The 25,153-nt window shown below is 32.1% G+C and overlaps 1 protein-coding gene across 1 annotated transcript; it reads right to left on the bottom strand.

The window, feature by feature from the left end:
- Positions 1–925: 925 nt before the first annotated feature.
- LOC113872533 lies at positions 926–6,613 on the bottom strand. The gene is made up of 5 exons (XM_027510158.1): positions 6,520–6,613; positions 5,101–6,267; positions 4,957–4,971; positions 2,688–4,914; positions 926–1,459 (listed from the first exon to the last, which is right to left on the bottom strand). Exons 2-4 carry the CDS (start codon positions 6,254–6,256, stop codon positions 2,696–2,698), a joined length of 3,390 nt encoding a protein of 1,129 aa, XP_027365959.1. The 5' UTR covers positions 6,257–6,267; positions 6,520–6,613; the 3' UTR covers positions 926–1,459; positions 2,688–2,695.
- Between the last annotated feature and the right edge of the window lie 18,540 nt (positions 6,614–25,153).

Raw genomic sequence — 25,153 nt, 5'->3', positions numbered from 1 at the left:
AAAGAAATCGGTGATACAAAATAGAACCGCCAAATGAACAAGATTTAATCTCAATGGAGCATACAACTAAAGAACAGCGTCGAGCCCATTTCAGTTTCGTAAAACGAAAAATTGTGATTAAGGTTATTGTTTCCTTTCTCATTTGTGGACTATTCCTTTCCCCTATTTCTCGTGCCTTTCAATTAAAAACTAAATATTTTGACTAAATTATAATAAATCTTTAGAAAAATATCTATAAAAAGCATCTTAACGGGGTCCGTGAACATGATCTCGACTGTCACAGATAATGGTAATTGGATACTCTTGTGACATTGGAAGACCTATGTGTTTTCAGACATGCTACAGTAAATATTAGGTACTTGTACACTATTAAATCCAGGGTACCCCGGACTTCAAAGCTAATGAAAGTATTTACTTTTCATGGCACAAGAAGTTCTAAATCAAAATCATTTGAGAAGGGGAAAGGAAGAATGGAATATCTCATCATACTATGATACCAAGTTATATATGTTTGGGACCACACACAGGGAGTGTTTAGGACATTTGACTTGAATAATTTAAGTCAAAATGATCAAGAGAGAGAACCTTGAGCAAGGTTTAAAAGAGAAATACTAGTCAGTCATAAGCAGGAAAGGATCAAAGCAAGTGCTATAAAGATCATAATTCAGAACACTCCCTACTTGAGCATTCTCCATTTTAAAATTTCCAAAGCATTCTTTTTTATTGGGATTTTGGTGCTCCAGTGATGGGAGATAGAGGAATACAATAGAAGCATGTTTGGCAATAACTGTTTCAGGAAAAACAATCTCTTATTTTTCAATAACTTTCAAAAAATGGACCAAAAACAAGCGATTATTTTCTAAACCCAACGTGCTATAGAACAAGTGGCATAAACTATCACCGAATAAAAACAGAAAGATGTTATCAAAACAAGTATTTGAATTTGGCTCAATCTCATCATACTCCTATTTTACAGTCACCACTCACCAATGTCTCAAATATCCTATCAAACACGCAACAAAATATGAAGATTTTGACAAGGGCAACAAATAGCATACTCCTGCACTCAAGATAAAACCAAGGCATATAACCAACATGACTAGCATCAACTTCTATCCCTCTGAGGAATAAGTATAATTGCCGATGACTATTATATGTAGCATTGATATTTCTACAGATCCAGTGTTCAGACTACAGAATTCAAAACAATCTGGAAGGAGAGTGATGGCAACTACAAAAGAGGGTCAGTTGATGAGGCTATACAGGAAACTACAAAATGGATTACAAACTACGATGCTACAATAAAAGGAATCCTACAACCAAAAATATCTCTAAACAGAAAAATGGATGACCAGATGAATTAACATTCTGGTTACCTCCTTCAGCAGTCACTTGGCAAAAATTTGATTCAGCAATTCATTCAGCCAAACTTGTGCTGCCACATCATGGTCAACGCTACCTAAAATGAGAATCACAAATATCATTTATCGTTCGCAGAAATTGCACTTGAATTAGATGTCAATTTGAAGTACATGTAAATATAGTACCCGACCAAACACAAGATGTATGGTGCAAACCAAATAAACAATTTTTCTTTCCTTTTATATTTTAGTATTCCCAACTCTTTACTTTCATAATTGGATAAAAGGACCAACCTACCCAAACAGAGGGGGAGAACAGAATTCCAAATCCTTTTTGTACCAAAGAAACCAGATGATTTACTTATCAAAATTTTCAAGTCAATATAAGGAACACCAATAAAGATCCCATCCAAAATCATTCAGAATGCCTGCTCTCAAACTGAAACTTTTCTTTTTGTAATGCACACTTCTAAGAAAGCAAATAGAACTCACATAGGATGCATTGGCATCATGAAATCCAAATATTAATGATCAAACTGTCCGAGCACATAATACCTTTTTCTATTTTCCAAATTTTTCCTTCTCTTCAGCAGTCTCACATTGTTGCCAGACAATCATTGTTGTGGTGTTTCTTTATAAGTTTTTACTTCCCAAAATATTTATGGGCAGGAATAATTCAATCAACCACCAAATCAAAATGATAGCCAAATAATTAAGGCTTTGTTTGGGAGTTTGGACGGAGAAGGGAGACTAAAGCCCTCATTTGTTTATATATTATTTTTCTACAGTGCTCCCCCCACCCCAAAAGAATAAAAATAGTAATACTAATAATAATAATAAGAAGAAGAATGAAGGAACTTAAAAGTTACATGTGAGAGGAATTTTAGAGGGCTTGTAAAACTACCGTATTCCTTCCCCTCCAACTTTAATAACCAACAAACAAGGGTAAATTTCAAAAATGCTCCCCTCTCCCTTTCCCTAGACCCTGAATTAAACTCACAAACAAAGCCAAAGATGATTGATAAAGGATCCTCTAATAATGTAACCTTGTCTTTAAAATAAGTAAAGATGTGTCCACCCTTAAATCAACTTAGTGGATTAAGATCAGAAGCACCTTAGATCAAATTAGGGGAGGATACACCATTGCTTGCTTTATAGACAAACTCATTTTAAAATAACCTTTCCAATTTCCATGAAAATTGGACATTCAAGCATAATATTTTTCCTTGAAGATAGTCCACACATCACAGTAGCATAAAGTAACTAAGGCAAAAAAGTGAACCAATCAACATATTGTGTATGAAATAGTACTTTAAAGTGACTTACCAAACAATTTAGACCATATTAACTTCAAAATTGGAAAGATCAAGATGCATCTCCTGGTCCTGTGTTGTGGCAACAGGCGGAGCTTTGAATAATGCACTTGGAGTATAATTGAGCTGGTAATTTACAAGTATTGGACCAAATATGCTGAACTTTTGAGCACTACTGCAAGCAACCTCTGCATCAGCACACTTCTTAAAAACCACTCTTGCCCGGCTGCTTACTCTATCAACTTCCGTTTCAGATTCCTTTAGTGGTCCAAAACGCCTAAACATTTTATTAAGGTTTGTTTCTAAGGGAACAGAATCCAACTCGGCAAAGTTCATTACAAGTTCAGCAGGGGCATTTTCATCTATATAACCGGGAGGTTTTTCAGGAGCCTCAACATGATTGCTGACAGAATATTGTTTCCTCGAATAGGGTCTACGACTAACTTGAACTGGCTTCCCTGGCTCAGCAGGAACAAGTTGATAGTCTTTTTTCCGGTGTTTCCGTGGCAGTTGTGATGATTGCACTGGTTGCTCTTCACTGCCATTGTCGATGACCCTGTCTGTCCAATATGTATCACTCATATCCTCAAATTCAAATGTTTCTGGTGTTCCAGCTACAGATAATTTCTTCCTTTTAGAACCAACTTTATCTGTGCGAAAGATCTCTTTTGCAGAATCATCAGCCACAACTACTGAATTCCTGAAATCAGAGAAGAAGCTTACAATAGCATTCAGGAAACTATAATCTCCAAGGGGTTCTTGTGCCACCCTCTGAAATGAAGATAGCAAATTGTCTAGAGATGAATACTCTGTCGGAACAACTACACTTGACCTCTGAGACTCCTCAAAATTCTGAAAGGAAACATCAGATCCATTCCCAGGAAAACCATCAGTGCTTCCATCTATCTTCTGAGACCGGTCACCAGAACTCTTCATCACAGAGGGAGACCCGGTAAGTTTACTAGCAACCCTTCGAATACAGTCACCAATTTTAAATGATGGCTTTGTGGTATTTGAAACTTTCGCAACGGAAATTGTTTTTCTTCCATCTTGCATCCCAGAGTCATCAGCATAGTGATCAACAGTCCTCCTTCTCTTGGAATGGCCAGGTGAAACCAGATTATCAGTTGCCTTCTCATCAGACCAATAATCACCATCAGGAGGAGAATCTAGAGTCCCACCCATTAGTTCTGACAATCTTCTTTCCTTCTTTGTTGTATTCATAATATCCTTCAAATTATGTTTACGTTTGCGACAAGAGCTGCCTTGGTTTTTCAAATTACCAAGACCATCTTGACCATCATTTGTAAGTACAGGAGTTGCATGATCAACAGCTTCATTCAAATTTTTCTCATCATCGTAAAACAAGGTGTCCACATCATCATCCCAACTTGCACAATTTTGCAATTCTGGCAAGCAAGTGTAACCCTTGAAACGATAGAATGCAAGCAATTGAGCCTTAGCAATCACAAGCTCCAATCTATCAAAGCCACCAATTGGCAACTGAGATAGTGTTTTCATGTATTCTATAAGATTATCTGGGGAAAAGGTGTTGGCATTGAGAGATTCATCCAACCCATGTCTCAACTTTAGTTCTGGTCGAATCCCAGTGTTTTCTATAGTCTGGAATTTTATTGAGTCATAGGTCTGTTTAGGTATACAAGAACATGCCAACCCATATTCTACTCGTCTTGTGACTTCATCCAGAGCACAATCCACAGAATTCTGAAACGATTCTGAAGTGCTCTGCTTTTCAATAGAGGAGAAATATGTCCTAAAAGGTTTTAGCTGAGACTCCTCATTCCATGCAAACGTTCTATCCCCAAAATATGCTACCAAATAACAGTCCTTTTTACAATGCTTCATTGCCTTCTCAGACGAATCTGAGGGATCAAATATCTGTCCAGGCCACCACGGGTGGCTTCTCACCTTGCCCCAAACCATATCAGACACAGAAAACTCACCTTCCGTTTCTGCTGGAAGCAAATATTTTGCATGATGAAATATTTCTGAACTCCCAAGCTTCATTAGTGATCTTCTCGTGACTCTCACATCTGTCTTTCTCTGTTCAGCTTCATTAAATTCTTCAGCTTCAACTTCCTGACCTCCATTTGAACCAACCTGCTCAGCAATGCCAGCTTGTACTTCAACATTTTGCCTAATATTAGACTCATCATGGATTTTTTCCTTTCCAGCATCCATCACTGCAACGTTATCCCGGTCAGTAATTTGAGTGTCTTCTACAATCACAGAAATTGCATTGGCATCTGAATTTTTCTCACTCACAACCAATGTACCTGCATCCACAGAATCACAAGCATAATTGTCTGGAACCATAGGAACATTTTTATTCATGTTTAAAATTTCATTTTCAACCACTGATTGAGGTGGAAGATAAGCAGTTACAGGGTCAACAAAGATCTTACCATCAATGCCTGAAGTGTGGTTCAATATTTTATTCCTTTCTGTTTTGGGCTGATCTTCAGCATTCTTGTCTAATTCCATTTCTCTGGCTGAATCCTTGTCAACTATTTCCTGCCCTGTATCTGAACAAACCTGTGAAGTGTCAGCTACATGTTCCTTTTCAGTGCATTTTGTCAAGCTAAATAGCTGTTTTTCCTCAGAAGATGGAAGGGCCTTGTCCATTGCAACTTCAGTTCCACCAACCACTTCTTCTAGTACATTATTAGAGTTGTCATCGACTTTATCAATCTCCATCGGTTGCTCCGCATTTGAATTTACCTTTTCCTTGGATTCAACTTTATGGCTGATAGATTCTTTTTTCTCTAATATTTTACCGCTCTGCATGTTAGCAATGTTCTTCTCTTCATCCAGTGTTTCTAAGGTCACTTCATTTCCATCTTTCAGTGCTTCATTAGCAATCAAGTTCCTCTCTTGATTATCCTTTTCAGGCAATCCACTCTGTACATTTCCTCCTCCTACAGAACTACCTGTTAATGGACATCCTAAAGCATTATCACATCTACTATTTGTCACCTTATCATCTGGGGCGCCAGCATCCAGTGTATTTGCACACTCAACCCTAACATCCGTCACAACAGGAACTTCAGCGTTGCTAGCCCCAGTTCCCACTTCTTTCGGAGCTCTGTTATCCATAACAGAATCTTGTAAAGATGCAGCATCAAATTCATCACTACCAACCACTGCTATATTTCTCTCTTCTCTCACCACCATCATACTGTCCAATTCCACTGCCACATTCTCACTCTTAGCTTCTTCAGATTCTACAGCCTGAGAACCCCCAGTACCTACCACTTCAGACTTCACATCGTCACCCTCAACTGATCCCCCACCACCCACTTCATCATTCAGCTCAGCACCACTCCCATGAGTGCAAACACCATCTATGTACACATCTGAACCCAAAACCTCCACCATTACATCCTTCCCATTACAAGCCCCACCCTCCTCAACCAACTCTTCAGAAAATGAACCCTCCGTCTGAACCTGACCCCCACAACCCACAGACCTCTCTAGGGTTCCATCACCCCCTTTCTCACCATGGGTCACTGTGGATTCTGAAGCCCCACAATTAGATAAACCCTTCTCTTGTTGATCCATGGAAATTGCATCTAACAAAAATTAAAACTTCAAATGTTCAATAAACACAAAAAGTACCCTTTTTTCACCCCATGAATTTGGCAAAAAGAAAAAGACCCTGACGAAAAAATTGCACAGATTTGTCCATGTCGTACACAGATATATAAATAAAGAGGGGGTAAATAGATTTTTTGCAGAAAACCCAGAAAAGAAAACAGCATAAAGATTCAAACTTTGATACCCATCTAAGAGAAATGAACCATAAAAAAGAAAAGAGCGTGTACCAGGGTTTAGATCTTGTTGTAGTGAAAAAGTAAGCTCAGGGTTTGGTATGGTGGATTTTAGAGAGAGAGTGTGTTTAGAGAGAGAAAGGAAAGTCACGATTCTTAAATCCGGATATAATGCATTCTTGTCCTTTTCGCTTTTCAACTAGGGCTTTGTTTAAGTTTACATGCTGGTGCTGGTAGGGTCTGTCACCGCCAATAGAAGATCATGGGCTTTTTAAGTTTGAATTCCTCTAGCCACGTGGCATTTTTTTATTGGAACAGGCATGTTAGTAAAATGTGAAACTGTAATCAGGTTTTAACTCACTGAAAAGAAAATTAAGTTTTTCAAGATTTGTAAAAACAATAAAAATTTAAAAATATAATGTCCTGTATAAATCTTAAAAAAATTAAAATAAGATAACATTTTTTGTCAAATTTTTATAATTTAATATAATAAATATATTTTTACTAAAAATAATTATAATTATGTGTTTAAATTTAATTTTAAAATTTGAAAATAATAAAATTTTAAACTAAAACTTATATTTGAATTTCATTTTTTTAATTTCTACTTATATAGTCAAAATGTCGTTTGAGATTAAAATTATAAATTTCATTAATTATTTTCATGTAATTCAAAAGTATAATTAGCTTAAGCTGTTTGGCATGTTCATAATCACTGTCATGGTATTATAATAACTGTCACAGGGTTTGTTCAAGAATGGGAGACATAATGTTATCTATGGCTCAATGAAGTGGAATATTCAAATCTTAGAAACTAAACAGTATGGGAGAAGCCTTGAAAGTTGACAACGGTGACCCTCATGCTTTGATTAATTTAGAAAAGCAATTACAGTGGGAATATAATGAGGTGAAATGGTCTAGTTAGATTAAAGAACAGAATAGAGAAAAAGAATAAAAAAGAATGAAATAGAAATGAAGTTTATAAAAAACAATTAGAGTAGAAATGATACAAAAGTTGAATGGATAGAAATAAGATTAAATGAAATTAAAAATTACTTTTTCTTAACAGTGAAAATAAAAATAAATAGATCATATAAAAATATTTTAAAAAGTAAATTTAACTTTAGAACTTTTTTATTTTTTTATTATATTTTTTGTGTTAATATAAAATTATTAATTATCTTCATTATTTTTTAACTGTAAAGTTTTTTTATTTTTTAAAACAATTAAATAAAAATAAAATAAAATAATACAACTAAAGTTGCATTTCAAGTTTAAAACTTTAGATTTTGTTTGAGGGTTAAAAGGAAGAGGAAGAAAATAATTTGAAGAATAAAGGAGTAGTAAGAAGTGTTGATAAATAAAAAAATTTAAACAAATATTATTATTAGATAATTTTTTTTCTCTTTTTTTCTTTTCAAAAACTAAATGCTAAACAATATCTTCTAAATCTCACATTAAAATCTCATAATTTTTAACGTTGGACAATTACTTCATACTATATAATTGAATCTTATTTTTTTTAAACTTTGTTTGGGAGTTAGTATTTAGGGAGAAAAATAACAAAGGGGAAGACTTGTTTAATAATAATCCTTATTCAATAGTCTTTAAATGAAAGGGAGAATTAAAACCTTTCTAATCTCATTTTTTTAAATTCATCTAATTTAGAAAATTTCTTATTATCCTTCATTCATCTTTTTTTGTCCTCTCTTTCTTTACCTTTCAAATAATTTTCTTTCTTTCTTTTAAACTTTCAAACAAAACTTTAAATAAAACATAACATAACTTTATGTAGGAATTAATTTTCATGAAAAAAAAAAAGAATAAGGTTTATTTAATGGGAATCCTTGGTTGAGAGTTTTATAATTCCTCCTAAACTTGAAATTTTTACAGAAAAATTATTAAAAAAATAAAAAAAATACAGAAATAGACCAATCACCTATTTATTTACCCAAATAAACCCAATCACTATAACAAATTTTGGTCACCCAGGGACCGAATTCGGACTTAGCTTTTTTTTTTGTTTTTAAATTTTGTTTTATGTTTTTATATAATAAAATAAATATTATTATTTAAATTATATTTATATATTTATATTTTGTTAAAATAAATATTTTGCTAATTATATATAATAAAATAAGTTTTATTATTTGAATTATGTTTATATTTTTATATTATTTGAAAATGAATAAAAATAAAAATAATATTTATTTTACATGTTTATTAAAATTTATTTTACATATTTAAGATAATAAATAATATTTTTAGAAAACAATAATAATTATATTTTTAAAAACTAATTAAAATATTTAAATAATAAGTATATTATTTTAGATAATAATGTTAATGCTTAAATTATTTATACTTAAAGAATAATAATTATATTTTTAAAAATTAAATAAATATATTAAATATTATTTTATTTATTTATTTATTTAAATATGTAATTTTGAGTTAATATTTTTAAATATTAGTATAATAAAATGATATTTTTGAATAAAAATTTTATTTTAATTAAATTAGTTTTTTAAAAATTACATTATTTAATATTATAATTTTTAATACTTTAAACCCTAAAACTTTACTATTATAATCTTTAATAAATTTTATTTTAGAATAAAAAATTTATTTTTAAAAAGTAAATAAAATATTAAATTATAAGTTAATTATTTATACTTGAGACAAATATTTTAAAATTAACATTTTCATATTATTAAGGTAACATTGATGAAGACAAAGTGAATTAATAAAGATGATAACAAATTCATAATAAATTTAATAATTAACTATCTCTGTAATGGTGGTCAGTTCTACAATAAGGGCAACATTTCTGACGTGGCTCTGGGATTTCAGGATGAACTTGTAGAGAATTTAGATCATCATGAAGGTTTAGTTGTTGGAATCCATTTGATGAATTATCAGGTTGATTAGCAAAATTCGGTTGATAAAAAGACTGCATGTAAGTTGTGCTGAAGATTGAGTTGTAAAATCAACTCCAAATAAGTTTGTAAAAAAATCCTCCATTGTTGTTGCAAACGAATGTCTTGTGTTAATTATGTTTGCTTCTAGCATAATATTCGAAAGAATTAACTCAGTCTCGATGCAATCTCGTGGTACGACGGTGTGGAAGTCGTATCGATTTCAAATGTGTTGGTAGTCCTTAGTTGTTGGTCGCTTCTCCTTGGATCTTGTAGTAGTGGTCGTACAGATAGAAAATAGATGGAATTGACAATGTACCATTCCATGTATTCTTATGTGTAACACAATGAGTCTTGCATTGGATGACCCGTTATTTTCAACTCACATCTATTGTTCCATATCTCAATCCATTAAGCATGTCTTGTAACCTAATTTTAATTCTGTCTTTCTCTCATGTCAATTTTGTGAAGGTCATTCAAATTATTCTGTGAAGAAGGGACTTCTTAGAAGAGACGAAACTGTAATTTGACTCTATTTATTTGGTATCATTCAACAATTGCAAAACAAAGGATAGTGGTACATGAAGTCCACAGTTGGACATCTCTATATGCTTCCACGGGTATTGACGTTTGCAAGTCTTGATATAGCGCCCATAAAAACTACAAATAAATTTAACTTTGTTACTTAAGATGATGTATAAAAGATAAGAAATTAAATATGAAGAGTTATCTAATTAGTTTGAATGTGATAAAACGTTGATCTGTACCCCACAACATCATTGTTTGGTTTATTTTGAAAGTTTAGTACTCTACCCCGCTCCATCTGCACACAAGAGGGCATGTTGGTGGATTATTAGAAATTAGTGCAATATATGGCATGCGATACCATATCCAGGACATTAACAGTGATGAGCAACCACCCATTATTTTGCTACCATAGCTATATCTGCACATTTTCCTGTACAACATAGCTAAACAAGCAGAACCCTAACTATATCGTCTTATTCTTCTAAGATTAGTTAATAAAGCTAAATACATAAGATATACTTTGTTGCCTGTTTTGTCAGACATCAAAACACCTCGAATTAAACTTAGTATATAAGCCCTACAATGGGCGTGAACTTCTTCTTTAAATGGTTCTTCTGGTAATAGCAACATGTTATCTCTCAGCCACTTCAGTTTCATCATAGAGCCAATAAGTGACTCTCTCTTAACTGGCACGATACCAAGATATGTGTCACACATTTTCTCCCAGTCAAACATTGTTGGAGTAATGACTGGTAAACTATCAACTCTTAGCCCGAGTTGAAGTGCAACATCCTCCAAGGTTATGGTGCACTCCCCTGTTGGAAAATGGAATATGTGAGTTTCAAGTCTCCACCTATCGACCAAAGTTGTTATCAATGCGTGATCCACATTAAAATGCCTTAGCTTGCTACCTCAGCAAAACTAAGTTGTTCAAGTATAGGAACAATTAGAGGACTGAACTCTGGTATTGAATGACAGAAAGATGAAATCATGTTTTCAATTTCCTGCAATTATTAATAAATTAGTCACATTATATGTAAAATATTGATTTACATATTTAGTTAATAATGGTAATGTGTAAAACTTACCGTTCTTCCAATGAAGGCGGACCTGTGTTCGTTTTACTTCTATAACAACATTTTTAGTAATGGGAGTAAAGACAGAGTGAAACAAAGAACAAAGATGGATGCAAGTTTAAATGAAAACACGTGGCCTTCGATGAACATATTTATAGATAAACTTCGGTACGAAAGAGTAGCCTTAGAATTTAGAGAAGTCACTATCTCTTTGTCTACGTGAATGTTAGAAGGCATCTTTGTTTGGGAGGAGAGAAAACTTGTTTGATAGTATATGGGATGGCTTGAATGAGAAGAGAAACCAATGCTAAGCATGACTAAGAAGTCACTATCTCTTTATCTATATGAATGTCAGAAGGCATCTTTGTTTAGAAGGAGAGAAAGCTTGTTTGGAAGTATATAGGATGGCTTAAATGAGAAAAGAATCCAATGTTAGACATGACTAAGAAGTCACTATCTCGTGGTCTACGTGAATAGAGAGGTCACCATCACTCGTAAAATGTGGTGAAGCATTAAATGACTGAGAATCCAATGTTACCATTATAAATAGCCATATTCGTGTTCATTTTCTTCATTCAACCTTCTAAGCTTGTTTCTTGTTCTTGTGAATCTTCTGCTTCTAAACTTATTCATCATTCACTTATTTAATCTAAAAATGTCTTTAATTTATGTCATTGTTCACTCTGATGGTGCCATTAACCAATGTCCTAATGAAGGTGTCACATTCACCTCATCATCAGCCAAATTGGCACATCTAAAGAGAGAAGTGACTCTACAAAGGCTCAAGAAAGTCATCCACATAAAACTCAACCGAGACGAAAATTAAAAGGTGACAACTATACATTTTTGCTACCCAATTAGACTTAGCTCGAGAGTTAGCAACTATACATGTGTTGAGTTGAACGATGATGAAGACGTTGAGGCACTCTTCAATATCCATGATTGAAATCAACTTCAATTAAGTATAGAATTATATGTTACATTTGCTACAAATGTAACCCAGCCACCGCAACTTTCACCTTCGCCTTCACCTTATCAAACTTATGAAACCATAAATCCATCTTTTCCAACATATGATATGAATTCCAACCTTTAATCCTACACACAACTTTTAACTAGTCCATTCATAGACCTCAATGAAATACCCTCCCAATCATCTGAGCAAACCCTACCCTCTCAGCCTCTTAAAGAAACCCCCATTAAAGAATATGCTGTTGTGGATTTCCCAATCGAAGTATTTGATCCTTTTAGCGAGGACGAAAATAAAATCTTATCTCAACAGCAGGATGATGAAAAAGACTCTCTCCCATTTCCAAATATTCTACCATCACAACTATTACCATTATACAACTCATCTCCACATTTTCTTGACTTTCCTACTCAAATACAAGAACATGACTCTGAGTTTAACCATGTCCTTGATCGTGAAATGGCCAGCGCTTCCTAACAAAAGAAGAAGTACAAGACGCCATAAATAAATTTCACATTGTCAATCATTGCATTTACAAGGTAAAAATGTCAAGCACAACTAGGCTTGTCGTAGAATGCGTTTACAACAACTATGCCTAGAGATGTTGCGCTATATTGCGCACCAAAGAGCAACACTAGGAAATAATGAAGCTTGAAGGGTGTCACACATGTACTTCCCCACTCATTTTACAGAATCATAACAAGTTGGAATCACGAATGATTTCTCAAACCATTCATGAAATTATTGAGACTAATTCATCCACTCCCATCGCAATCATCTTAACCCACATAAAGTCCACAATGGGTTACACAATCAACTATAAAAAGGGATGGTTGATCGCAACCATCTTAGCCCACATAAAGTCTACAATGGGTTACACAATTAACTATAAAAAGGGATGGTTGGGGAAACAACATGCCATTGAAAATATCTTCAGAAATTGGGAGGAGTCATACCATAAGTTACCTAGACAATTGCTTGCAATGCAACTATATGTTTTGGGCTCCATCTGGAAATTGAGTACACAACCGGCATACAAGGGTGGCTTGTTTGACAAGGGGAATGAGTTCTTCAATAGGTTGTTTTGGACCTTCAAGCCATGCATTGATGGTTTCGCCTTCTGCAAACCAATTGTTCAAGTGGATGAAACATTTTTGTATGGCAAATACAAAGGGACTTTATTAGTGGCAGTTGCATAAGACGGCCGCAACAACATAATTCTCATTGCCTTTGCTGTGGTTGAAGGTGAAACTAGCGATACATAGTTCTTTTTTAAAAAATAACTTAAGGAGGGACGTAACCCCATAAGAGGAGTTGTGCCTCATTTTGGATCGTCACGAAGTCATAAGAAGTGCATACTCCAGAAATGGAAGTGGTTGGACAGACAACAGTTCTATCCATGTCTATTACATTAGACACATTACACAAAACTTCATGCGACGATTCAAAAATGCTGCATTGAAGAAAGATGTCGTCAATATGGATAATTTTAATTTTTCACGTATTCTATATTATTATTAATATTTTATACAATTGCTTGACTAGTTATATTAATTTTATTTGTAATCTTGTTTCCAGCATACGGGATGACTGAACCGAGATTCTTTTACTATTACAATATAGTAAAAGATAATAATCCTTAAGTTGCACAATGGTTGGACAACATCCCAAGGGAAAATGGACATTAGCATGGGACAATGAACGACACTGACGACACATGACAACAAATCTAGAGAAGTCAATCAATTCGGTCTTAAAGAAAACAAAAAACCTGCCAATTTGCTTAATGGTCATGGCAACATACACCCGTTGCAATAAGTTCTTCATTGACAGAGGCAGGAAAGTAGTTGCAAGGATTAATGCTAGACATAAATACTCGGAGGTTACAACTAAAGCAATTCAAGATGCACAGTCAAAGGCGAACACTAATAGAGTGATCACCTTTGACAGAACAAGCACTAGATTTTTAGTCGAAGAAACGTGACAAGCACTAAATTTTTAGTCGAAGAAACGCAACATCCAACAAAAATTTGACCTGTAGGAAGATTTACAGTACGGTTAGATGAAATGTGGTGTGATTGTGGCAAGTTCTAAAAAGTTCACATCTCATGCTCGCATGTACTTACTTCATGCTTACACACATACCACAACTTTGATATCTATATATCTCCCGTGTATACCTTACAACAAGTTTCTAAGGTATACGAAAATCAGTTTGGAGAACTCAGACACGAAGACTATTGGCCAACTTAGACGGGTTCAACTTTGTGTCCAAATCCAGAACTGAAAATAACTTCAAAGGGTCGATCCAAGTCTAGTAGGATAAGAACAAATATGGACATTAGAGAACAATAAAGTCAAGCAAAAAATTGTTCTTATTGTCATACCCCTGGTCACATAAGGAAGACATGTCCAAATATCGCTTAAGCTTCTAGTTTCCGCCCTTGATTTATGTTGTTGTCATTATTTTAAACTTTTCTTAATGTCCTTTTTAATTTTATGAATGTTATTGCAACTTTTAAATTTTTAGTAGTTGTAATTTATATTAAATATAATTATATATAATATATTTACATAATATTATTTAATTATATTTATTAATATTGATAACATAATTTTTTAAATAAATAATTATGTATAAATTTTAATAAAGATTAATATCTCAAAATAAATAAATAAACTGGTTATTATTTAATACTTTTATTTATTTTATAAATATATAAATTAAAAAAATATTATTATAATTTTTATTTTATACAAATTTAAAATTAAATAAATTATTATTATAATTTTATTTTTTAAAAATATAATATTAAATAACCAAAAATATAATTTCAGAATATAATATTAATATTATTTTTGATAAATCAAAATTATATTAAATAATATAATAAGAAAAACAAAAATATTATTTATTATCTTAAATATGTAAAATAAATTTTAATAAACATGTAAAATAAATATTATTATTATTTTTATTCATTTTCAAATAATATAAAAATATAAACATAATTTAAATGATAAAATTTATTTTATTATATATAATTAACAAAATATTTGTTAGAATAACAATATTTATTTTATTAAAATACAAATATATAAATATAATTTAAGTTATAATATTTATTTTATTTTATAAAAACATAAAACAAAATTTAAAAACAAAAAAAAAGCCAAGTCAGAATTCGGGTCCCTGAGAATCGAATTTTGGGTGGCCAAAATTTGCTATAGTGATTAGGTCTATTTGAGTAAATAAATAGGTGTTGAGTCTATTTCTGTATTTTTTATTTTTTTAATAATTTTTTTGTAAAAATTTTCCTAAACTTATGTTTTTATTACTTTATTTGAGCGTTTGAAGGAAGAAAAAAAAAAAAGAGAGTTAAAGGGTAAAGAGGAGAAAAGAATGTCAAAAGAATGAGAGTTAATAATAAAACTCTAAAATTGAAGAAACTTAAAAGTATGGATTTTTTGAAGGTTTATAAAACATATCTCTCATGTAAAAACTTTTAAACAATTATTATCATCATATGAGTCTCATTCATTCTCTCTTTTATCTAAAAACTAACTCTCAAACAATGGCTAATTTTCTCTAAATTGGAAGATTTTTTGTTAATTGACTTTTTTTGCTTCCTTTACTTAGTCCTCCTTTATTTTTCAAATTCTTTTCTCCCCTTTCCCTCCAAATTATCAAACAAGGTCTAAGAAAAATTTTACAATAACTACATTTAAATGTTCTTAAAAAAAAAGTGTGATCTAAGATTAGAATGTGAAATCCTTCCAAATTACTTATTAGTAAAAAATGAAATAATTCAGTCTTTCATAAAAGGTCATATTAAAATGATAAAGTATTAATAATAATCAAGCATTTCCTTTTTTATTTATGATGTCACAAAATCTTTTTCTAAGATTTTTAACATTCAACACCTACTTTGTTGACTAGGGATGTCAAATTGGACTAAGTCTAACGGTTGACCCACCTAACTTGCTAAAAATGGCCAATTAAGCTGAATGTATTAGATTCGTTGGCCTGTCTAGCCTACCAAAATGCATATTGGGACAAGCTGGCCAGTCAAGTTTAATTTAATTTTTAAAAAATTATTATTTATAGTTAAATATTATTTTTTATTAATATAAGATATTTTTTGTTAAATTTTAGGTGAGCTGGCCCATTAAGTCGTTGGCCCACTAACATTTTCTTTTATTTTTTTGGTTTTTGGTGAGTTGGCCACTAGTCCACCTTTAAATTTAACAGCTAGAAAATTTAGTCTATTTTTTAAACTTGATGGGGCGGGCTAGTCTGTTTTTTGGCGGAGCAAGATAGGTTGGCCTATTTTGACAATCCTATTGTTAATAGCTTCAAGGAAAAAGTTAAGATTAAGATAATAAAGTAAAAATGATAAAATAATATTATAATAATGTTAAATTCTTTTTTAAGTTAGAGTGGATCGTATATGCTCATTATTTAATGTAAGTTTATCTTGTTAGGTTTAAGTGTGTTATTAATCTAATTTTTATATAAAAATATTGAGAAAAAAGAAGTAGAAAAATATTATAAATATGAAGATTTATTTTATATTTTTTTTACCATAATAACACGTAATCATTTGAGTGTATTAAATGCTTGAATAAGTGTATGTAAACAAGGATTTGTAATTTTATTTGTCCAAAAATTATAAAGACAAGAGTTTACAATTTTATTCATCTAAAAATTGTACATAAGAAGATTTATAACTCTACTAGATAAAAAAATATAAAATAACATAATTATGTTAGAAGTTTGTAGACGTAGATAAAAGATATTATACTTGACAAATTTTATAATAACTCAAGCATTATTAGTTCATGTAATTACAACTTCCACCCATTTAGAAATATAATGCACAATAAGAAGAATACAAATAAAACCAAAAGAAATAGGAACAACACATGAAATCAATACTTTATACATTATAGATATCATAATACAATATAGGCTACTAAGGCATTTGTTATCTCCAAGTGATAGGACATATTTCTCTCTAGCAGTACTCACAAGTAGTAATAATATGACTTGAATCCTTGAAGTTATTAGGCAATAAAAGCCTAAATCTAAGACTTTCCATGCAGTCCTATAAATTCAAGGATCCTCCTACATTAGAAGCATGACCAATAAAAGCCTAAATCTAGGACTTTCCATGCAGTCCTATGAATCCAAGGAGTCCTCCTACATTAAAATCATGATAGAACTAAAGCGTAGATTGGATCTCATGATCATGTACACACTTGTGTATCACCTAGTCCTTGTACCTACCCCATTTCTCTATTGTCACAACTAGGGCTATAATTGGAAAAAAAATTAAAGAGCAAATAAGATATGAAAAAGAGGAAGATAAAAATTATAGAAATTGAGATTTTTATGATTGAATATTATATGTTTGATGTACACTTAATTAATAACTAAAATTTATTTTAAATAATAAAATATTATGTGAGTGTTATTTTTTTTACTCTAATTTAATGATTTTTCTCATACTTTTATAGTTTTGGATAAATTTTAACTAATAATTAAGAAAGTGTTAAAAAAAACCTTATGTTTGAGAGTGTATTTTTAGCTATATATAAATAATTCAAAATCTTCCTTCAAATAATACGATAAAACTTTGGATGATAATAAACTTAGATAGTTCTCTAAAATAATATTTTTTCTTTATTTTTGTTGTCTCTCTCTTTCTTTTAACTTTTTTTTTTACTTTTCTCCGAAAGAGAGAAGTATATAATTGCACAAATTTTTCACAAAAAATATTTTTAAAAAAATTGTTTTCTAATTCCTTCATTCACAATCTAAAAGGTATAAAATAAATAATATTAGCATTTTATAAAAGGGTATCAAAGAAAATTAAATAAACATTAGTCTTAAAATAGTGAACTAAAGAATATATATGTCCAAAAGTTTTGAAAGTAAAAAAATTCCTAAAATACTTTAACCATTTTTAAGTATGCAATCAAATAAAATTATCTCTAATTAGGAGTAAAATAAGGCCTTATTTATTTTAAAGTTATAAAAACAACTCTCATACTTTCAATAAAAAAATACACGTTTTAAAAAAAAATGAAATTAAAATTAACTTATGTATATATTTCAATTACATTTAATGATTCAAAATTAAATTTATCTAAATTTAAACCAATCATACACTAAGTTATATAATACATAATTTAATATTGTAATCCCTCTAGTAAAATAGGAGGTACAATTAAGATGTATAAAATTCTCTAGTTTAAATCTCACAACTAGTAATCAAAAGTGATGTGAAATAATATATATATATATACCCTTTTTTCATACTTAAAACTAAGCATTGTCTCCTAATATAATAAAAACGAGTGAGTACTTATCTTTGTTCCTTAATTTGTATGCATTCATATATCATGTTAATCTTTAATGTTAGTTGTTTTCAATTATTTTAATTTCGTTCATTAAGTAAGATTAAAAAGAAGTAATAAAATGATGAGTTGATATGTCAAATGATACATATTAATATCTAAGAGGAAAAAAAAATGATGTCATACTCTTTATCATCTCCTTCACCTATCATGTTTTTTTTTAGCAAAATAAGGTTCATTATCTTTAACCACTTATTGACATTGTTTTACATAACATAGCCACACTATAGAACAATTTTTACCTATTATTTCCTCCACGTCCCTTGCATTGAACGTTTGAAGCTTCATCCTCTTCTTTAGGAAAATAGATCATCTGCAGTTTGCTTGGAAATTACAGGCCATAGTCCCCTCTCTGGCTTCCCTCTTCATCCCAGCCCCCTCTTCTTCTCCCCCACCCTTTTCCCATCTTCTCCTCCTCATCTCACCTTATCCCTTTCCCTCCATGATAAATCCACATTTTACCATAATTTTTAGTATAATTTTGTTAATAAATAAGTAGTAAAGTGCTAAGTAAACTTGAAAATATCATAAAAATTGCATCAATATTCATAAGTGTGTAAATAATTTTAATTTTTAGATTTTTAGTCCAACTCTGAACAATTTGACTTAAAATGACTTAATCCTTGTACAAAAGCTTGAGCTGAGAATTTGAGTTGAATATTTAAGTGAATAAAGTAGAAGAATTGAGCTTAAAAGATGAAGAATCAAGTGTTATGTATAGGGCATAATCACTCTGAGTACATAGAGGGAACACTTTGAAGAAGAAAATTCATGAAGATAAAAAGAGTAGCTACTTCAAGTGTTCAGAGTAGCTACATAGTTAGCGCGTAGCCACTTTAAGTGTTTAGAGTAGCTACGTCCAAGGCCAATTTAGAAATGCACAGTGCGCGTAGCTACTTCAAGTGTTCAGAGTAGCTACGCAATTAAGCATGTAACCACTTCAAGCACTAAGAGTAACTACGCGTGAGGATTTTTCCAGGTAGAACACTTGCGCGTAGACACTTCAACCACTTAAAGTATATACGCAAAAGTAACAGAATTTTAAATACCACTTCTAAGTGTCAACTTTGGACGATTTGAGTTCCTAATTCAGTTTTAGAAGCTTCTGGAAGACCTTTGATGCTAGAATTCTTAGAGATTAATGTGTAGAAAGGAAAAAGGCGGGAAAAACATTATAAATAGAAGTTAGAGGTTCAGAAAATGAGACTTTGGTTCATTTTTGTTATTTTTCACTTTGTAACTGTTTTAACTTCCAAGGGAAATCAGAGAGAGAGATTGGGAATGACTTTCAAGCTTCATTTCTAGAGGAATCAGTGTGAAGATTGGGTCTTGGAAGATGTTCTTCTACTTATTGTCTTCTTCTTCTCTTACTTCTCCTTCTTCCATTGTAATGTTGTTCTAAACCTTTTTAGTTAGGGATCTATGGATCCAGATTTGATGTTGTGATGTAATTGTAGATTGGATCTTGAGATTTTAATTGAATTGAGTATATGATTCTGTTCCTAATGCAGTTGTGAACTAATTCTTCATTTAATTGAATTTAGATGAGTTTTCATCAATAGAAATTGAGTTTATTTCTTAGATCTAAATCATATGCCCAGGTTATTGAGATCTTAGGAATAAGTATCATGATCTAGTAATCCTATAATTTCTAGAACTTAACACAGTATTTGATTAAATTTCACCTAAGAGATTAGGGATGTTTAATTAGGTATTAGGATCAATGAGGCAATGAATTATCCTTTGGTTAAAGAAGTGAAATTGATTATCAATCAATTAAAATTCTCAAGAGTTGAGAACATGATTATATTGCAATTGAAAATCTGGTGAAGTGATTCCTAACTTTTTTCCATATAGCATTCTTAATACAAAATTCATACTCTGTTTTTACAGCAAGTTTATTACCTTTTATTGTTTTTATTTCTTACTTTTACATGTTACAAACCTCTCAAATGAATTGTTTTGCTCAACTAATTGTTAAATTGTGAAGTGGTAATTAAAATAAGATCCTTGTGGACAATACTTGAGGCTCATATTGAATTTCAAATTTTATTACTTGCTACAACTACCTAATACACTTGTTAGTTAGTATCTCTTTCAAATTTTAAGTAATACTTCACCCCCACTTAACCTCCCTCCCCTTCCCCATCTCTTCTTTCTTCACCTCCACTCATCCCCTCCCCTTCTCTCCTTATCCAAGCCTTTTTCCTTCCCTTTATTAGTTTCCTCCCACTCTCCTTCACCCTCCCTCTCCTTTGCGCTTTCTCCTTCATTTTCCTCTTAGCCTTCCTTTCTTTTTTCTTCTTTTGATTTTTTTCGCTACTCTTTCTAGCTTAAGTGAAAATTTTCATTTTTGCTTAAGCTAATTTGTCTGATTTAAGCAAAAATCACTTTTTTTACTAAATTCGCTTAAGAATTTTTTTTGGCTTAAGCCAAAATCACTATTTGCCAAATTTGCTTAAGCAAATTTTGTTTCATTTAAATGAATGTAAACTGTAGGTGATTCAAATCCCTTCTTTAGTTCTTAATTCTCTTCACAAAAATTTGGAGATTTGAATGAGTTATGAATGAGGGCATAGAATGAGAGTCATTGTGAGAAGCAGTAGGAATTTCATGGATGCTTTTAGTTGAAGAGAACATTAATTGAACCGAATTGATACTAATAAGTGTTTTTTTTTTTTTTTGCTATAAAACAGGGCTAAATGCTCAACAACCAGAACAAACTAAAAAATGGACCTAGAAGTCCAAGAACCACAAATGTCCAAATATAAAGAGGGAAGTAAAAACGTAGGAGCCTACTTAAAAGAAACTAAAAGGGAAGAAAATTCCAGCCCAAACTTTGCTAATCTATCAACACAATTATTGAGTTCCCTAAAAATGTCCTAATCTGATAGAATCAATATCATGTAAACAATCTCTAATTACTAATAATATGAGACAAATGGTAAGGTCCACCCAGAGTAGACTGGATGCATGTAAGAGCATTCTTGAAATCTGTTTCTATCTAGATGGGGGTTTGAACTTCTTGTTGGAGGAAGAGCTGGAGCCCATAGTAAATACCCCAGAGTTCAGCCTCCAAAGGAGCACAGGGGGCCAGAGATCTGTAGAAATCAGCCACCAAAACACCCTTTCAATCCCAGATAATACCTCCACAAGCAGTCTCATGCGATTGTTAATGGACAACTCCATCAATGTTCAATTTCCATTGTCCCTAAGGAGGGGAGAGCCACTTAACTCGAGCCTAGTCCCTTGCCATATTAGGGAGGTAAACTTGCTAGTTCTTGCAGCATAAAACAGAATATTCAGTATCTTTAAACATCTCATGTATCAAGGTAGAAATTTGGTTAGAAGAATTTTGAAACACATAAGCATTTTTGTCCTTCCACATATGCCAAAGAATGAAGCCAAAAAACTTTTGCCAAACAAGAAATCCGTTAATCCTAGGGTTAGCTAAATTCTCATAAAGCCAATCTGGTAATCTTGCAGAAAAAAACCAAGCCCACTGATAAAAATAATAAAAATGCACCATGATAGATTTAGCATAAAAACAATCTCTCAAAATATGCATCAAAGTTTTCGAGTTAGTATCACATCTAGAGCAGATGTCCACGTTAATCATTCCCCTCCTAGCTCTCTCCTCATTTGTGAAAAGTCTACCATGGAAGATTTTTCAAAGAAAAAAAGGCTACTTTAGGAAGGTCATCCTACTTCCACACATGCTTAAAGATATCAGAGCCAGAAGGAGAAGGTTCAGAGGTCTGGGAGATTAGAAGGTATGCAAACTTGATGGAAAATAGGCCATTACTAAATAATGCTTGTTTGGAAAGATTAGGAGGCTGTATTTGAGCAATTTGCCTGCATATATGCATGGGGAGCAAAGAAGTAAGTTTATTCAAGTCCCAATTATTGTGGGCGGTGAAAAAATATCACAGAAATATTTAAATCTCTTTCAGTAACAGGTTACAGAAAGTAGGAAACCAACCTCGGACAACCAGGCACCCAATGGTTCAACCAAAACCTAGCAGAAAAACCATTGCTAATACTCCAATTTAGGCTGTTATAAAGTAGAGGCCAAGCAGCAGTCATACCTTTCCAAATAGGAGAATACTTATTCGTAGACCTAAGAGCCAAATTTTGCCCAATAAACACCTTATACTTCTTGTATAAGACTTGAGCCCATAAGTCACTAGGGGAGGAAAAAAATCTCCAGCAAAGCTTCATAATGTAAGCTTTATTAAAGGTGTATAGGTCTCTAAACTCCAGACCCCCTTGTCTCTTGGGTTGACAAATTTTCTTCCAACTAATAAGATGACATTTTCTAGTGCCTAAAGAACCTCAGGTGAACTTCTTACAAAGACTATTTATCTGCTCATAGATGGCCTTGGGAATAATAATAGTTTGCATGACATAGAAGGATATGCTCATAATGGAGGATTGAGCCAACACAACCCTGCCAGCTAAAGACAGAGACTTCATTTTCCAAAAGGCAAGTTTCTTCCTAACTTTATCTACTAAAAAAGAGAATTGGGCCTTAGAAGGATTGTGGCTACTTATAGGAACTAGTGAATTTGATGTTTAAAAAAGCACTTATCTCCTTTTTAGTAGCAGTAAGAGTATTCTTGAAAAAAAAATTGAAAGGATTTACTAGTATTTATTTTTTAGACCAAAAGCCTAACAAAAACTATTGAGAATGTTTTGAATGAGGGAAGCTTGTGACAAATCAGCTCTAGCAAAAAGGAGATGGGAGATCCCTAAGTCATTGCCTTCAAAATGGAAAGGGCTCACTCTTTCTTAGAGATACTATCTTGGATGAGGTGAGTCAGTCTTTCTATGAAGAGGACAAACAGGTAAGGAGATATCAGATCCCATTGACGAATATCCCTAAAAGGCTTAAAAGTTCTAGTTGTGCTACTATTCCAATTAATTTTTATAGAAAAGAAGGAAATGCAGGATTTAATAAGATTGATTAGATTAGAATTAAAACTAATCTTTCCCAAAGTATCAACAATAAAATTTCACCTAAGCTTGTCATAAGCTTTTTCTAAGTCAAGTTTGACAATCATATAACCAATTATGCTCTTAAGATTATGGAAAGAATGAATGATTTCCTGGAGGGTTAAAGCATTATCATTTCCTTATCTACCATGAACAAAGCTACACTGATTGGCAGAAATGAGATGGGGTGTGGATTCCCTTAACCTGTTGGCTATTATTTTAGTAACAATATTATAACTAACATTACACAAAGAAATAGGTCTAAATTCTCTAATAGATTCAAGACTCTCAGTTTTAGGAATAAGGGTAATGCAGGTCTTATTAAAATCCTTGATTTGACTAGGATCTTGAAAAATGACTCAAACAAATTTTTATATATGGTAACTCAAAACATGCCACTGGTTCTTAAAAAATAGAGCATGAAGCCGATCAGACCCTAGGGATTTAAAATTATCGATGCTGAATAGGGAAAACTTAACCTCTTCTATAGAAACATCTAGGGAGAGAAACTCTTGCTCAGAATCTATAAGGGAAGGAAAAGAAGAAATAATATCAAGGTGAAAATCCTGAGGATGAGAGTCAGAATAAAGGGTAACAAAGCAATTAACTACCATATCTTCCAGCTCTGAAGGATTATAAACCCAATTTTGATTATCATCCTTTAGAGCTTCTATCTTATTTTTATCCCTTCTTCCTTTGGTAGCTCTATGGAAGAATCTAGTATTCCTATCTCCTAGGGATAACTAATTAGGTCTATACTGATGGGACCAAAAAGCTTCCTCTTGATCAAGGATGACTTGGTAATCCTGCCAAAGAGTTCTCATCAGGTTAGAAAGAAAAGGATTAGAACCAAATCCTAATTTTCTGGATATGCCTTCTATTTTGTAGAGTATATGTTTCTTCTTATAGAAAATATTTTTAAAAACAGACTTATTCCATTTAGAGATAGTAACCCTAAAATTTCTGATATTATTAACCCAAGAATTTGATAACATCCAAGAATTCTTCACTTGGTTAGGAAAGTCAGGGTGAGACAACCAAGGAGCTAAGAACTTAAACTTGAAATTATTCTTAGGATGGGGACGAGAGTTCCAAATTTTGACCCAAAGGTCATAGTGATCAGATTTTAACAGACGAACATGGATAACATAACTATTAGAAAAGGATAGATGCCAAGAATCATTTGATACCCCTATGTCCAACCTCTCTCTAAGACTACCTTTATTTCAAGTAAAAGAATTGCCCTTAAACCCTAAGTCAGAAAGGCCACATTGAAGAAGACATTTAGCAAAACTAGCTAAGGTCCTAGGATTAAGGTGTCTACCCACGCTTTCTCAAAAGTATAAAGAATAGAGTTAAAATCCCCAGCTAAAACCCAAGGACACCTAACAGAAAAGCTAAAATCTAAAAGTTCCTTCTAGCAGCTAGCCCTAAAATGCTCAGAGGGGCTAATATAAACAAAAGATAAAATCCAATCCTCATTATCATGGGTTTTAATCTTAAGATAAATAAAGAACTTAGATTTAGTCACAAGAGAAGCAGAGATCCTATTACTATTCCAAAGGCACCAAATACCCCCTAAAAAACCAGTAGCATCCATTATCTTATAAGCATCAAAGTTAATTTTATTAATAATATTCTTAGCTTTTTTAGCACTTACCGTAGGTTCAAAAATAGGCAATAAAATCAAGACTATAAATGGCTATAAGATCATTTATTAACTTAAAGAAAGATCTACTCCTAACCCTCATACAATTTCAAAATAAATAGTTCATGAA

This window comes from Abrus precatorius, unplaced genomic scaffold (assembly GCF_003935025.1).
Source record: "Abrus precatorius isolate BTA unplaced genomic scaffold, Abrus_2018 Scaffold7, whole genome shotgun sequence".
In the NCBI taxonomy this organism is placed as follows: Eukaryota; Viridiplantae; Streptophyta; class Magnoliopsida; order Fabales; family Fabaceae; genus Abrus; species Abrus precatorius.
This window is presented reverse-complemented; position numbering and strand designations above follow the sequence as displayed.

What these genes read in the sequence shown, in the direction of transcription:
- LOC113872533 (XM_027510158.1), bottom strand. Translation starts at nt 6,256, where the DNA reads ATGGATCAACAAGAGAAGGGTTTATCTAATTGTGGGGCTTCAGAATCC.